This window comes from Eulemur rufifrons, chromosome 7 (assembly GCF_041146395.1).
Source record: "Eulemur rufifrons isolate Redbay chromosome 7, OSU_ERuf_1, whole genome shotgun sequence".
Lineage (NCBI taxonomy): Eukaryota > Metazoa > Chordata > Mammalia > Primates > Lemuridae > Eulemur > Eulemur rufifrons.
This window is the reverse complement of record NC_090989.1, coordinates 108,228,241-108,242,921: the sequence shown is the minus strand read 5'-3', so window position 1 is coordinate 108,242,921 and position 14,681 is coordinate 108,228,241. Positions and strand designations below refer to the sequence as shown.

Sequence of the window (14,681 nt, the reverse complement as noted above, 5' to 3'; positions counted from 1 at the left end):
GTAGGGAAATGTTTGGGAATGAGCAAGACAAAAGCTAGGGGCTGAAGCCTTCTGGGGAGGACAAAGGCTCACAGTGGGTGGAGAAGCAATATGGCCTGCCATCTCGGCTCATGTCAGTGGTGATGGGACGTGCCCCAAGGGGGCTGGCAGCCTGGTGCTTTGTCTTCAGGAAGCTCCCAGGTTACCTCTGCCAATTTCTTGTTCTGCTCTGCAACTTCTTTCTGTGGAATCTCCTGTAGGTTCTGGCACTTTTCCCTTGGAATTATACTTGATCTATGTTTACTTTTTTTTTTTTCTTTTTCATCTAAAACTTTTCCTTCTTTCTTAGATGATCTGGTACCTATTGTCTCTGGTCAGGCATCTTCTTATGAGACTTTAAAAAAAGTAGCTTCATGAAATTTTTCTGAAACTTTATTCAAACAATGCCAAAAACATTCCAGACAGAAGTGTTTCCACATCGTTTTACATAACAGATGTGATTCTCACTCCTCCCTCAACTTCTGACATTTTATCCACTAGAGAATTAGCAAATTAGCCTTGAGTAGTTTATATCAGAGTTTTTCAACCACAGCACTATTAACATTTTAGATGGGATAATTCTGTTTGAGCGGGTGTCCAGTACATTATAGGATGTTTAGCAGCATCCCTGATGTGAAAACCAAAAATGTCTCCAGATACCACCAGATGTCCCTGGGGGGCAAAATTGTCTCCAACTGAGAACCACAGTTTTATATTAAGGAACAGAATTTTCGAGCATGGTGCTAAGAGTAACAAAAGTAACATTTATTAAGCACTTCTTATAGTCCTTTTACACTACCAGAACCAGGAGAAAATTATTACACTCTGCTAAAGTTGTAAATCACAAAAACATATAAAGTCCTAAACTTTATCTTTAAGTTAAATATAAATATAAGTCCACTCAACAATTGTTTTATGTTGGACAGCAGCCTTTTGTGTATGAATCCACTGACTGGGTTTCCCAGTTGTCATGGTACATGATGCATTTTCTACCATTTTTAGTTTAAGGTACTTAAAGTGAGACAAGAACTGGATTCTGCTTTCATTCTTGCTTTTTATTGATATATAAGTTTGTCCAGTCTTTTGGTTTCTTACCAATACCCAATTTAACCACATTTTGGCTGGGGATGAGGAGAGGGGAGCAACTAGCTTTTTTAAATGTTTCTATTGCATTCAGCCTAGCTTTCACATAAAACCAGTAGTCTTTTACGCTCCCAGGTCAAGGGGCTGCTGAATATTTAAGTAAGTTTCATAATTACCCTAAGTACAGCAAAGAGGTTCTATGATCACTGTCATTAGCTTTTTGTAAGCATACAGTTCATCTGGTGGGACAGAAGCACAAGGTTGGTATTAGAGCCTGCTAGCCACAGCCTTATGCCGTGTGGTAAGTCAGTACGCCTGTTAGCTAGTTTTACCAGCTGGGAATTGGTTAAGAGGGTACTATATGTGCCCAACACTATATAAAGAACTCTACTTGCATTATCTCTTTTAATCCTCACAAGAGCCCTAAGACATAGGTATGTCAGTATTTTTGTTTTGCCTTTGAGAAAACAAACATAAAGATGGTAAGTGTCTTGCAGAAGGTTACATATCTAATAAAAGGACCAGGACAGGATCCCAAGGCATTCTAATACGTGCCTTACCATTTCATCACAAGTCCAAGGCCATGGGGGTTAATTCTCTACAGAGCAGTAGACTCCAATCTGGTTCATTAACACAAACTACACCTTTGAATCTTTACCTGTCATCTTCAGTGTAAGTGCTATGGCAAGAAACTATAGGAGATTAATATAAATCCATCTCTTGAAACAATTCAAAGATGATATCAAAGCTCAGTGACTCCAAAGCATCAATTCCATACATTTAAAGATAACCCACACAAATACTACCTATATTTGTTTCCTATTTCTGTGGTAACAAATTACCACAACCATAGTGGTTTAAAACAGCATAAATTTATCACCTACAGGTTGAAAGTCTGACACAGGTCTCATGGGGCTAAAATGAAGGTGTTGGTAGGGCTGCACTACTTTCTGGAGGTTCTAGGGGAGAAACCATTTCCTTACTTTTTCTAGCTTCTAGAGGCCACTCAACATTCCATGGCTTGTGACCCTCCGTCCCCTCACATTCAAAGCTAATAGTTGCATCTCCCTTTGGCTCTGAACTTTTCTGCCTCTCTCCTCCACTTTTAAGAACTCTTGTGATCACACTGGGCCTATGTGGATAATACCAATAATCTCCCTACCTTAATAAAATGAACCTTAGAGCCTTGGCACAGCTTTGAGCCACAGACTGTTCCTTTTCATCTATATTAATTTTATCTGTCTTTAGTAAGCATTTTCACAAGGTGATGAGACTGAAAGTTTGATTTGTATGAGAAATCAGTCATGATTGAATTGCTTAAATATATTAGAACAGTCTGTCCTCAAAGTCCATGTAAATGCATCATCTGTATAATTACAGATAATTATAGATATATCAGGAGTCTGTTAGTTTTCTAATAGTTGAGTCTAATCAGTCTCACCAAATTCCACACGAGGTTCTAACATATGTATAGATGCATTTGTTATAGAATATATTTAATAGGTGATACTTTAGTAACAAAATTCAAGATACTGTACAAAAATTAATAATTCTCATTAAAGCTTTCTATTTAGGACTCCTCCTGAAGGTGCTGTTTTAAATGACTAGAAAACATTAAAGAGATTGTTTCAAAATAAATACCATTCTGTCTTTTATTTGTCATGTTCATCCAGAGTATATATTCAATGGTTTTATTTCTGATATGTCTCCTAAGGTGGGTTGTCCCTCTTTGTGTGATAGGCAATGAATTTAACTGTCTTTTGCTCCTTGAGATTTTTATAAGTTTTTATCTAACATTTATTTAATGGAAAACACTGAATTGAAAGTAGTCACAGTGGTGCCTAAACCACTATTAACTGGGGGATTAAAAGACTGCCAGTTCCTTTAAAAACTTTTAACTACACTGGAACTCCAAAAAGAGTTATGAATTAATAAAATTTCATGATTATAAAAGTGATAAATTCAACAGTAATACAATTAAAATGGTAATGATAGTACTGAATACTATGTACCTGGCCCTTTGTTCCTATCATCTCATTTCATCCTCACAACCCGCAAGGTAGATAAAATCTTTTTACAGATAAAGAACTGGATGTCAAAGGCTAAGCAATTTGTCAAGCATCACAGAACTGCTCAACGTTGGAGATATGAAGCCCAGTGTGTCTCATTTCAAACTGGTTTATGTTCGCTACCCTATTAAAAACATTTGTGTATGTTCTAACATGTTTTCATTTTTATTTTAAAAATGACCCAAAGACTTTGAGAAATTTAAAGTCAAAAATTTTGTTCTTCAGCATAACATACTTCAAAACTAGGATTTGAATACAGTTACTTAAATGATTCTTATTAAAATCTTTTGCAAAGATAATCAAGGTAAACAAATTTGACATCCACTTGTAACTATTTTTGGTAAAAGATTAAATTAAAACTTAAGGTCCTGGAACTTGAATAGCAAAGCAAATCTTTGAGTCTGACAGAAAACAAACAGAAGTCATCGGTTAAAGATAAATAAATTAAAAGGCATTTAAAGTAACTGGAAAGACTTAACTTGAAAAGTTTGAAAACTTAAAAACAATTCTCTACATATTTTATTTACAATTTTCTGTTACAGGAGATGAGTATGATGTATGTGCAATTTGTCTGGATGAATATGAAGATGGAGACAAGCTCAGAATCCTTCCCTGTTCCCATGGTATGAGTAATTATATACTGCTTTGAATTTACATATAGACTAATTCATATTCAGGTTTAATATTACTGGGGAAGTGACAGAAAATAGTTATTAGCACTCCATAAGCTAGGCCCTATACTAATTAGTGGTCTCATTAAAGAATGGAGGTATATTTATAAAAATTTACAAACTTTTCTTCTCTTGTCCCTTACATGATGCATATAAAACACTGAATATGCAAGAGATTAAATATTAATCTGTAAATATTAATGTTAATATTAATGATTAAATAACATTAATCATTAAATATTAATGTTCTCAACTATAGCATATTAACTGAAGATGTATAATTTGTTTCAACAGCTTATCACTGCAAGTGTGTAGACCCTTGGCTAACTAAAACCAAAAAAACCTGTCCAGTCTGCAAGCAAAAAGTTGTTCCTTCTCAAGGCGATTCAGACTCAGACACAGATAGTAGTCAAGAAGAAAATGAAGTGTCAGAACATACACCTTTACTTAGACCTTTAGCTTCCGTCAGTGCCCAGTCATTTGGGGCTTTGTCAGAATCCCACTCACATCAGAATACAACAGAATCTTCCGACTACGAGGAAGATGACAATGAAGAGACCGACAGTAGTGACGCAGAAAATGAAATTAATGAACATAGTGTCGTGGTCCAATTGCAGCCTAATGGTGAACGGGATTACAACATAGCAAATACCGTTTGACCTTCAGAATATGGTTGGTGTTTTCCCTTTAAAATGTTTATTTAGGTATATACTATAATTTGATTTTTTTTTTTTGCTCCCTTCAGAGATTTCTGTAGAAATAACTTACTTTTTAGTATTCTACAGTTTAATAGGATTACTGAAACAGGCTTTTTGATCCAGTATTTATCTGCAGGAGTGTACTTCATTTCACCAATAAGTAATAATAGACTGGTGCTGTAACTCAAGCATCAAATCAGTTCTTTTGGAATGAAATACAGCCAAAATATTTTTTTAAAAATCCTCAATATACTCAATATAATTTGCAATTAAGACCTACATCACAGTATGCAAATGTTTTGTGTTTCACACAGGAGGTCAGTGCTGTGGCCACCTAGCATGAACTACGCCAACTCCCACCTCCATGAAGTTACCTAGAGTTGTTGAGTTGGAATGTCTTTGTTCTGCTATTTCCCCAGATTGCCATCATTAGTGAGAGGCAACAAGGTAATTTAGCATTTTTCTTATCGGCGCAAAGAAACTGAAAGCTTTTTCTTCCTATTCTCAAGTAGTCTCATCCTGATAGGAACAGTCTGTACTAGTGCAGATTTCAAAAGTTTTTTTTTTTTTAAGGTTTTTAATTCTATAGTGTTATGTATGAATTTGATTCAGCAGCTAAAGTAATGGCTCTGGACTTTACTTACTGAATTTCAGTATCCTTAAGGGTTCTACGTTGTGATCAAAGCAAAAAGAAAATGCTGCATAAAGATACCAAACTTCAGCAACTGTTAATACTCAGATCATATACCTCTTAATAAAGAGCAACTTATGCTAATTAGCCCTGCTAAACTATGTACAGAGGAAATTGTTCAAGTATTAAATTTAAAAGCAAAAAAGTGCTTATGTTTAACAGAACTAATGATGTATTGAAACAATGTATTATGAAAAGCTAAATTATACATCACTGTAACTATGTAGAAAATGTAGACTAATGTATAATCAAAATGCTAAGAACTTTTATATGGCCTTGTAAGAGGGGAGTCTGAATGTTAATAAACATGTTTTCCACTTTAAGAACCAGTAAATGTTTGTTCTACCGTATTTTTACTTACTTTATCCTTAGTTATATGCTATAAAGGGATGACTGAAGTCACATAAACAAACATCACCTTAGAATTACACAAGGTAACTGCTCACTGGCAACTGGGTAATCCCCAAAAAAGTTAAGACTACAGCCCAAATCATTCAAAAACAAATAGTGTACATTACCCTATTGTAAATTATGGTACATTTTTATAGTAGACTTATTTAGCCTTGAAAGAATAAAGTAGATATATAGATCTGACATAGGAAATTGTTAGTGAATAAAAGCATGGTATAGAATAAGTATACTAGGTATATGGAGCCTTTTCTTGTAAAAACTTCAAGAAAGCTAGGAGGGGAAATTTCATTCTAAATTTTTTTTAAATGTTTATAATCAGCAAAAAAAAAAAGGTATTTCTACTTTGGAAAATAAAAGATTTAATATCTACTGCCTGATATTTCATCCCTGTTCCTTTTAAAAAAAAAAAAAAAAGAAAAGAAAAGAAAGAAATAAAACACAGGCCTGAGAAATAAGACATGAGAGTTTACCATGGTAGTTAAACAGTTTGCAATATGACATAATTGTATGGCCCTAACCTTTTTAAATTTGTTTGATCATTTGCATAATTTAACCTAAGGTAGAGTGTGAAAAGAAAATATTGTGCTCAGTATCAGGCACATAAATGCACAGTAATAGCTTCAAAATGATCATTAAATAAAAAATCAAATTTTAACGTAAAAAGGGAAAGTTAAAAGTCATAGTACTATGTAACATTTAGATGTTGTATTCCCTCAGTCCTTAATCCACAGTTCAGATCAAGGAGCTGGTTCCTTTAAGTTATGTTTCTGGAGCAAAAAAAAACAAATTAGTTTTGGAATTCCAAATTATTACTTTTAGTTGTAAAAAAAAAATTATGAAGTATCTTATTTAACAGCACTGGTTAGCATTATTACTTCTCTTAATATTCACTTGAAATCTTCTGTAATTTCACAGTATAACCATATAGCTTTTTGAATAAGACAGTAAAATTAAAATCCAATTTCTATTACAAAAAACCCCTAACTTAAAATTTTTCTGATTATAAAAGTAACATTTAAAACACTGGAAATCAAAATATAGTCACCTGGAAACCTATCCCAGAGAAAAATTTATCTTAATATATTGCCTTCAGAAATACATATGTAAAACACATGTGTAATAGATACTGTATTTACTCTGTATGCAATGCCTGTTTATATCCTCGTATTACTTAACATTCATTGTTGAGCATTTTCTTGTGTTATTCTTCAATGACCATTTTGTCCTATGGACATAAATTTATTCAACCCATGCCCCTTAAAGCTGAACCTTGTAGTTTTCTAAGTTTGGTTAACGTAAGTAATGCCATGTGATGGACATGTTGGTATACAAATTTGTACAGCTTCCTCTCCATAAGCAAAATTCCTATAACTAAGTACAGAGTACACATGTATATATTTCCATAAGTGTTTTTCTATTGAAATTGTACATAGAAGACCAATGAGCAGATTTACTATTTTAATAACGTTTACCTTCTACTCCCTTACCTACACTCTTACACACACACACACACACACACTTCCCTTGCCTAGTTATAGGTTAATTCATTAAGGGTTTCACAATTTTGGTTATTGCTTTCTATAAAATTAGTCATCCTAATAGTTCTTTACAACTAAAGTGTGAAGGTATGTTACTGTAAAATCTCAAATCATCACAATCCAACCACCAAATTTTCATTTGCCCTTTTGTCCTTAACCAGGATTTTAACAGATCAAGAAGCTAATACCAGGTTTTTATTGTTTTACAATTTCTAGGGTATGTCCAACTACCAAAATAGCCCCAAATTCCTATCTTCCACATGTACAAATCCAGAACTAATACCTGATAATTTGTCAAAAAATTACTAGTTATGCACAGTATATTTTATGTAACAAAGAGATTAATTCCTATTCTCTATTGTTTCTCAAGGGGTAGCATATAGACCACTTAAAATGAACCAGGCTGACCCAGTGATTATTTCTAAAAAAGGATTTCCTGGGTTTATGGAATGTCCATCTCCAGGGTGAAACCCCAAAGTCCAAAATCTGCCTTATAACTAGTTCCTCAGTTTAAGCCCACTACCTTTTGAATGTCCCTGCTCTAAGGTTCTGCTTGTAATAATGATTGATCCAAATAGACCTAAATTTACATATGTATTCAACTTCAATACATATCAGGGACCTTATGGCCTCTGGGATTAAACCTATTACATAGCTATGGTCACCATATCACTCCAAAGCCAGAAAATGCAAAAGCATCCTATTTCTATTATATGCTGCCTAAGGAATGTCTTCTGCTCTTATGTGGGAGGATCCCAGCTGGCTGACTTCAGGCTGTCAATACAGCCTTCAAATCTAAAGTCATATGACATTTCAACACAGAAGAATCCACATACTACAGAAACTCTTCTTGATATGGGAGTCCTTACTGCTCACTAGATTTCATATCTAGAGACCAGCAAGAAGAGGAAAATATTTATTTCTAACAGATAAGTCAGTTTTCTTCACATAAGCCTGAAATGACTAAAAGCCATGTGTAATAGATCAAAGCCCATTAAAAAGAAATTCCCAAGCACTTATTTATAATACATGAAATGAAGTAGGCCATCAGCTGAATGTTTTTATTTTAAAATTTTATGCTCGCAGCAGACTTTGGTCTATTCTGTATATTCCTATTGTGTCAAAAATCAACTGTAACAGTAAGCCAACAACTTATATAAACAACAGGAGTCTGGAGTATTTGGTTGGAATAAATTTATTTCATCTGTCTGTAAACAAGGTGTTTAATAGTTATGGCATTTTTTTAAATGCATATTAAATCAGATGAGTTAGACTGTATCCCAGATGTAACAAAGTGCAGGGAAAGAAATGGACAAATCAGCAACAAGATTTGTTTTTAAATCTGTACATTATCCACAAGGCCCAAACAATAGAAGCAAATACTAGAATGTCCCTAAGTAGTGCCATTCGAAAGAAACCCTTAATAGGTCAGTTAAAATCCATCTCACAATAGCAACAGTTCATTTTAACAATAGTATGGCACAGAATACATATGAAAAAAATTCATCACAAGACAGCCAAGTCCACAATAATGCAACTTCATATAAAAACTCAAGCTGCAAATAAAAATTGGTCCTATGAAGAACAAACTGGACACACTCCAGATGGTTATGTTGGGATACCTAATGTCCATAATGGCAGCCTTTTACAGTTTTACTAAGAGTAGAGCTGGTGTGCAAAGAAAAAGACAGGAACAAAAATCTGAGCTATTGCAATGATGGAATGTCCCTGGGGATTCAATCAGTATGGTTACCATAAGGTCATGGGAGGAAGTGCTTTTTGCTCTTGTTTTGCCATTGCACTTTTCATATGTCTTATTGACACGATGAAAAAAGGTTTGTCTCTAGCCAAGTGCAACAACAATACTAAAAGCAAACTACCGCAGTTCTCAATAGCTCATCAACAAAAGGGATATTAATTGGTAAAATAAACCAAACACTACATAAAAGAAGATGGAAGCAAACCAAATGCTTATGTGCAAAGGGAGGGGGCGGGAAAAAGAGAGGAGTGAAGTAAAGATGCATGCACTTTTTCCTCCCAACCATGCGCTACAAAAGGAAGACTAAATGAGCCAATGCTCAAAGTGCTGAAAAGACATTGATCAAATTAGAGATTGTACAACCGGCACCTTGCTTAATATTAACTTATTTTAGTAATCAATATCCCATTAATTGCTAAGACAAAGTGATGCCCAACTTGGCATGCCCCCTCCCCCCAATTTCAAGGTATCATGCAAATCATTGTTGTGCTGCAATTATGTTGCCAGATAAGGGTTGGTTACATACAGTTGTTAACATACAAATGATCCATTGGGCAAACAGGAATCATGACATTAGAAAATAGGTAAAGAAAAATTAGCTACCATCTATAGTTTGGTAGCATTGTGACCATAATTGGGGTGGTGATGAAGACAGTTGCTAGGTAGATGGGGAGAGGCTGCTTACACATCAGACCTCCTCAGGTATAAAGCGAGTTCATATGCTTTCTTGTTAAGTGTGCCTCCGTGGACACCTTCCTTTCCCATGACTATAACCAATGCTGGAGTACACAGGGAAACAAAACAAAAGTGAACAGAATTATTTAAGGGGGGGAGGGCAGAAAGAAAGACACCTTTCCCCACCAACAGAGGGATACAAAGGAGACACAGGTTCATACCCCATCACCCTGCATTGCTAATAAAATTTCCAGAATTAAGACTTAAGCTTACAGCTAGGAAAGTTTAAGAGCAATTTTCCCCTAATACTTAACAGTCTGCCTAGCAGCTAGAACCCAGAGTCTCTCAAGTATTTTGCCATTGAGTATGCCTTCTTATTCAATCCGCCTCCATGGACCCCTTCTTTTCCCATTACAAAGACCAAGACTGAAAGAGAAAGAAGAAAAGTGTTTCAAAAGAAGTGTTAATCAAGAAAGTCACATAAGTTTTAGCAGACAGAACCCCGATTAATAAGTTAACATTAAGTTAGTTTTCCATGAACTGTCAAGCACTGAAGTCAATTAAGTCTCCAAAAAGAAGAACTTTCAAACTAGTAATATACTAAAAACAGAATATAGTTAACAACTAACGGCATCCTGGAAGCCCAATCAACAAAGCAGCAAAGCATTATACAACTATCTTTACACTAGCTGGGGGCGGGGGGAAGTGTAATCATTTATCTCTACTTTAGGGCAAAAAATTTCTGGTTGATGTGACAAATACGTATTATTACTTGCCCCAAAAATATAAACTTAAAAAATTGGGATTTTATTTACAAATTCTCCCCAAATTTAACATGCTTGATAAGTACAAACAAGTCTTACCAGTGAGACTAAATGTGTTACTTCCAAAGGAAAATGAAGATCAAATTTTAAATAGCATTTTCAGTGCCATTCAGAAAACGCCAAATTAAATGTATTTAAGGCTTATGCTTACTGATATCCTCACTGTGCTAGCCTTGTTTTTGAGTCTAAAATCCTGACATAGGTTTACTATTTCTAACAGGCTCTTCTGTGATGCAATTCAAAGGTCTATCCCCAAAATATATGTTATGTGTCAAATTTTATATTCACTGCCACTAGATGTCAGTAGTGCTGTACGGTATGAAAATCTCATTCTGGTTTCAAGTCTTATGGTTAATGCTTTTTAGCGTATTTATCCCTGAGCACAGTTAATGTTTAGAGAGATTTGTCTACTGTTTCGAAGTCATCTAATTTTACTATTAATACTAATAAATATCAACTTATACCAGAGTAAGTGTAACTTTGAGGACATTCACAAGGAGTTGGGAGAACCTTAGCATTAAATAGATTCAAGTCCCTTCACATGGTAAAGCTAGTCTTAAAATTAGATGTGCCAAGTCTGTATACGAAGCTACAGAAGCCCTCTTTTCTTACAAAATATTCATATAGGATAATGCATTTAAATGTATTCGTAAATCAAGTAAACGTCAACCTCAATTTTAAGTTTCTTTTGAAAAACCAGGGAGACTTACTTTAGTGAAGTTAAGAGTTTCTACGAAGTTGACAACAGTCTGGAGACACCAGAATTTTTGGACCAAGTATATAAACTAAATGTAATTTTCTACTTTTCAAATCTAAATCTCAGACACACTTAGTCTTTGAAAATACTTTAGTAAATGAACAACTTATTCAAAAACCCTCACCTATTTCTCTCTTCCCCAGCAAAGAAAGATCCTAACAGAAAAATGAACCAGTGTTAATTTTTCCTGCTTTATGCTGAAATGATTACAATGCTAGTAAGAAAAAAAAAAAGAGAGAGAGAGACATCCAAAGGTCACACACTCAAAGGGACTAAAATAACCAAATAATTTGAACAATTTAACAATCTGATACACAGTAGGATTATCATTTGACATGTCAAGTAGTTTTTAGGATACTTTTAATTTTAAAGTCACTAAAGGTGAAATGAGTTGATGGTATGAATGTTCTATTTTAAAATAAAATCAGGACCTAAGAGGCCATGCTGTATGTGCAGCTGCTGTAGAGTAGGTAAATCTAAAGCAGTGCTTCTCTTCAGTGCTGAGCAGTTCACAAAAACCACCTTAATAGCCATTATGGACTAACTTTTATTCAAAATGTTAAAGAAACTGCTTAATAAGTTGTAAAGTGGCATGCAACTTTTAAACCAAAAGAGTACTTTGCTTACCTCTACCAGCTCTGCCGACAGCAACGTTGTATGTTGGCTCCCCACCTTGACTCTTTGTCCGGATGTCCATTGTGCAGTCACCATCGACATATAGACTATCTCTGATCACTGAGCACTTCTTTGCGCCAAGAGTTAAACCGTTGGTAAAGAAACCTTCCCGGTCTTTTCCTACAATCATATCTATTTCTATTGGCTGTCCCCCCGCCAAAAAAAAAGAAAAAGAAAAAAAACATGAAGTTGTAGTTAATTCCTTTCAGGGCTCAATATAATAGGAAAGACTGTGTGCTAAGTTTATACAAACACTACAAGACAGCCACATTTCACTAATATAAAATCAGGATTCAGTCTTTTCTGATTAATTAATCCGACATGATTATATATGTAATATCAGTTAATTTGATTTCACAGTTAACAGAGTGGTCTGCTAACTAAAGACAAGTGTATAGAAAGAATCTTTAAATGGCTGATAGTTGACACTAGGCAAACTGCAAACTTGAGTTATTTATAAACTATATCAAATCAGGTGGTAACTGAAAGTGCTTATGTAATGAGAAAGATTCAGCTATAGACTCAACACAGCTTGTCTACCACATTCAGTCACATTATAGTCATGTTGCATCAAATTTAAAGTTGCTTTAAAGTCTACTGAAATAAAGCCCATGCTTAAGATTTGTTCACTTTTCCTCTGCTTGGAATAACTTGAAATATCCCTGATGGTATGAACTTCCATTCCTAGAACTCAGCGCATTTCCAAATTCATACTTCCCTCCTATTTTTCTAGCCACACTCCTTTTTCTTTCCAACTTCCCTTCCCCTCCCATCTCAGTAATCAGTTTTCCTTCTGGGCTAACGCAAAGCGGATTCTGTCTACAGCACTGCAGTAGGCAATGGTAAAAAGAATAAAGAAAATGGAGGGAGACTGGGAAAGAAACTGAGGTAGCTACCAGAACCGGAAAGAAGAAAACGTGCATTCTAACATTCCATGAATAAGAAGGAAGGCGTCGCCCCCATCAGAACTGCAGAGTCATAGCAGGCCCCAGCCATTTCCAAGCACACTCCCGCAATCTTCCTAGCCAGACAGCGGGAACTCACACACAAAGACAAGAGGGCTGTGGGGGGGGTGGGGGAAGTTGATCACCAGATGCCAATTCTCTAAAAGAATTGTAGTCCACTGCGGATACAGGAGACCTTAAAGTACTACTATTAAGGACTGAATTCTACAGTTAGAACTTAAACCATGTTAAGTAGTTAAAAAAAAAAAAAAAGAAAAGAAAAGAAAAAAAGAAAAAGACCAAAAAACAATTAGCACCCATAATTCTGGGGACCCGAATTTTGGCATTTGATGGGAAGAAAGCGTGGGGCCAAGAAATTAAGGGAATGGTCTCGTACTTCACGCAACTGTCACAATTTTAGAAAGATCCTTGGGCAAAAATAGGCAAAACAATAAACAGTTGGAGGCTTAGTGACAAATATTCACCCAAACATGTGGCAACCAAGTCAAAACCATCAAGTCACAAGAAAATCAGGCAATGTGAAACATAAATCTGCATTAGCTCCTTTTACTACCATCACTGAAGAGGGAGGGACTTGGAGAAGTGAAGTGTCCCCCCAAGTCATCGCAGATTACTGAAAGCCCCCCAAAGCACCCCCTTTTTAGAGCTATGTTGCGTAACTGGGTATAACGGTATATTGATGAATCTTCATAGGATAAAGAGAGAAATCAATGGCAGTTCGCCATCTTGGAGAATTAAAAAAAAAAAAAAAACAACCTATAGAGCCAGAGCTGAAGTGGAGATTCACGAATCCACCTACGCGGTCGGCGTACATTTCTCGCAAGCCCCAAAGGCCTGGACACCGGCAAACCTACGCAAAGTCGCTTCGAGAATCCCGGGGGCCGGGCCGCGGCCGCCGCCTCCCACAGCCTGAGGCGCGGGCGGCGCGCTGTCCACGAAGCGAGGGGTGGCCGGGCCGCCGGGGACCCTCCACCTGGGCCCCGCGCGCCCCGTTCCAGATCCCCGACCCCCTCTTCCACCCCGGGACGTGCAAAGCAAGCCTCAGAGCTTCCAGGGGATCTAGAGGAACCGCACTGAGGGAGAAAAAAGGAGGCCCCCCTTTCCCCGACCGGTGCGTGCCCCCTCCCCCCACCCTGGCACCCGGACCGGCGTTGGGAACGCCGGGGGCACCGGGACCAGGCAGGCAGGAGACCGGCCACCACCCCCACCTGTCAGCACAGCCTCCGGCGAGGGGGCGTCCCCGGGCCTCGGCCTCTCCGCCCGCCCGGCAGCCGCATCCTCGGCGCCCGCCGCCTCGCACACCTGCCGGCTCGGCCCTCCATGCCCCGGCCCCGCGCTGCGGCGCCCCCGCAGCCGGCCAACCCCGCTCCGGCACGGGGACCGGGGTCCCAGCCGGCACTGGTCCTCACCGTAATGCTCTGGAAGACGCCCCCGGCCGTGGCTGCCCAGACGTATTTGGCGTCGCAGTAGCCGACAATGGCGGCCTCCTGGCAGCAGCCATCGCACATCAGGTTATCCACGTAGCTCTGCCAACCGGCCATCTTCGAGCCCTTCGCACTGCAGCGGGGACGGCGAGGAGCAGCAGGCGCAGCGGCGGCGGCGGTAGCGGGCGGCGACGGCGCGGGGGGAGGCGGGGCGGGGGCGGGGAGGAGGCGGCTCTGCGCAGGCACCGACCGCCCCCCTCCCCGAGGAGCTGCGGCGGGAGGACGCGGGTACGTCGGTGAGGGACAAGCCGCGGAGCGCGCCCAGCTCGGCCGCCCGCCCGCAGCCCCGGGGCTGACTAACCAGCTGGGAAGGCTGCGGAGCGGCAATGCTGGCAGCGGCAGCTGCTCCTTACCGCAGCACCC

The 14,681-nt window shown here is 38.0% G+C and overlaps 2 protein-coding genes across 8 annotated transcripts in view; one reads left to right on the top strand and one right to left on the bottom strand.

Moving 5' to 3' along the window:
• RNF13 (ring finger protein 13) overlaps nt 1-5,564 on the top strand; it is a 120,131-nt gene extending 114,567 nt beyond the window's left edge. For 5 of the 6 annotated variants that reach the window (XM_069473100.1, XM_069473102.1, XM_069473096.1 and 2 more), the window contains 2 exons: nt 3,713-3,793; nt 4,136-5,564. In XM_069473100.1, coding sequence (XP_069329201.1) covers nt 3,713-3,793; nt 4,136-4,500 — 446 coding nt within the window. In that variant the 3' untranslated portion in view covers nt 4,501-5,564. The remainder of the gene's footprint in view (nt 1-3,712; nt 3,794-4,135) is intronic. The other variant, XM_069473098.1, reaches the window with a different exon arrangement.
• Nucleotides 5,565-9,054: 3,490 nt separating this feature from the next.
• PFN2 (profilin 2) lies at nt 9,055-14,421 on the bottom strand. Of its 2 annotated transcripts, none has more exons than XM_069473094.1 (3): nt 14,244-14,421; nt 11,822-12,014; nt 9,055-9,717 (listed from the first exon to the last, which is right to left on the bottom strand). In XM_069473094.1, exons 1-3 carry the CDS (start codon nt 14,373-14,375, stop codon nt 9,620-9,622), a joined length of 423 nt encoding a protein of 140 aa, XP_069329195.1. In that variant the 5' UTR covers nt 14,376-14,421; the 3' UTR covers nt 9,055-9,619. The 2 variants fall into 2 exon arrangements, with proteins under 2 accessions (XP_069329195.1, XP_069329196.1); XM_069473095.1 differs by lacking the exon at nt 9,055-9,717 and adding an exon at nt 9,942-10,039.
• Nucleotides 14,422-14,681: the final 260 nt, after the last annotated feature.

Coding starts and splice junctions, on each gene's coding strand:
- PFN2 (XM_069473094.1), bottom strand. CDS start 14,375: ATGGCCGGTTGGCAGAGCTACGTGGATAACCTGATGTGCGATGGCTGC. Junction 12,015..14,243: donor GCGTCTTCCAGAGCATTACG/GTGAGGACCAGT, acceptor GCGGGGGGACAG/CCAATAGAAATAGATATGAT. Junction 9,718..11,821: donor TGTCGGCAGAGCTGGTAGAG/GTAAGCAAAGTA, acceptor TGTGTACTCCAG/CATTGGTTATAGTCATGGGA.